The sequence below is a fragment of the Stenella coeruleoalba genome, assembly GCF_951394435.1.
Source record: "Stenella coeruleoalba genome assembly, chromosome: 7".
NCBI lineage: Eukaryota > Metazoa > Chordata > Mammalia > Artiodactyla > Delphinidae > Stenella > Stenella coeruleoalba.
In genome coordinates, this window is record NC_137153.1 from 97,529,264 (window position 1) to 97,530,654 (window position 1,391).

The window sequence follows — 1,391 nt, forward strand, 5'->3', positions numbered from 1 at the left end:
ATAAAGATCAAGTGTAAATGTCAAATCTCAAATGTGAGTAAGCATCGAGAGGCAGAAAGGGGAGAAGTGGGAGGGTGGAGCAGAGTGCCAGGATGAGTGAGGCCAAGGGGTCCGGAACCAAGGAGGTGACCGAGAGGAAAGTGCTGAGGCTCCTGATGGATGGCGTAGAAAGCTAAAAGCGTGTTTGTTGCTCAATCATCTTGCAAATATTTCCAGATTTTTATTTGCTTCCACAGTTATTTCTTGACGAAACTAGCGATCAGCAGATCTATTACAAATTGGTCCCTAAGTACATTCCAGAGCCATTAATTTAAACTGTCAATTTGAATATTATAGTTTTAATTTTTTATTTTTTCTAATAAGCAGTAGAACGACTTTTTTGTTTGTTTGATTTTTAAACCAGAACATTTATTGCATGACTAATCGTTAAGATGAACTGGCTGCTGCAGCAGCTGCCCTCTTGGGTTTAGGTGTGGTTCCTTCACAGAACCCATGCCTGAATGTGCGGTGTACAATTTTTAGGTGCCTCATTCGACCATTCCCAGTGGTATTTCGTCTTTTAGCTTTAGCACTCCAGTTATGCTCTCTCTTTCTCTTGGCAGGGTAGCCACATTTGCCGTAGGTCGACTTCTGAAGGTGGTAGGCCTTAGAGCCACAGCAGTGGCACAATGCATGCGTCTTATTCTGACGCTTTCCAAATGATGACGTTCCCTTCATCATCTCACTTCTGCTGCTGAGGCCAAAGATAGAATGACTTTTTAAAACAGAAATTTTATCTGGAATCCAACATAGAACTCAAGAGGACATAGTGTAAACCTTCAACAATTAGTGGAGAATACTTCACTGTAGAACTTCTGGAGATCTCAGGGCAATCCCAGAACTCTGCAGAGCTCAGATAGAAAACCACAGGCCTAGAGGTCAAGGTCAGTTCTCACACATCCTTGAAGTCTTGAATTTAAGAAAAAAGTGCCTGAAAGTACGATGTTGCCTTCCTTCTTGCAAATGCATCAGAACGTGAAGGAGTTTTTAAAAAACATTTATCCCATTGCTGAATGGCAATCAAGTCAGTTCTGGGTTATTTCTTCAGAAAGAACTGGTAAATTTGAGTTCTGTGTTTCCATTTTTAGTCCTTTCACATTACTCCATACCCTTACCACAAAGTGCAGTATGCACTCCTGGTACAGTAATGCATGAGCCATGAGAATGGATCACCATGCAGACCATGAACTTCATTGTCCATTGTGTTGTGAGCACACCTGATAGGGTGGGAAAACTCATTTATTTGCAGAATGACTTACTTTGTGAAGGATGCTCACAGAAGGGATCCGAAAAGTGAGCCAACGGAAGGAGAGGACCCACCCAACTAGTTAGAGAACTCCAAGAAGTCTCTT

The 1,391-nt window shown here is 42.0% G+C and overlaps 1 protein-coding gene across 1 annotated transcript; it reads right to left on the reverse strand.

The window, feature by feature from the left end:
• Positions 1–426: 426 nt before the first annotated feature.
• Positions 427–720, reverse strand: LOC307189299 (large ribosomal subunit protein eL37-like; the record flags this gene model as incomplete). The annotated part of the gene is made up of 1 exon (XM_079927279.1): positions 427–720. The coding sequence occupies one exon, from the start codon at positions 718–720 to the stop codon at positions 427–429; it is 294 nt and encodes a 97-aa protein (XP_079783405.1).
• Between the last annotated feature and the right edge of the window lie 671 nt (positions 721–1,391).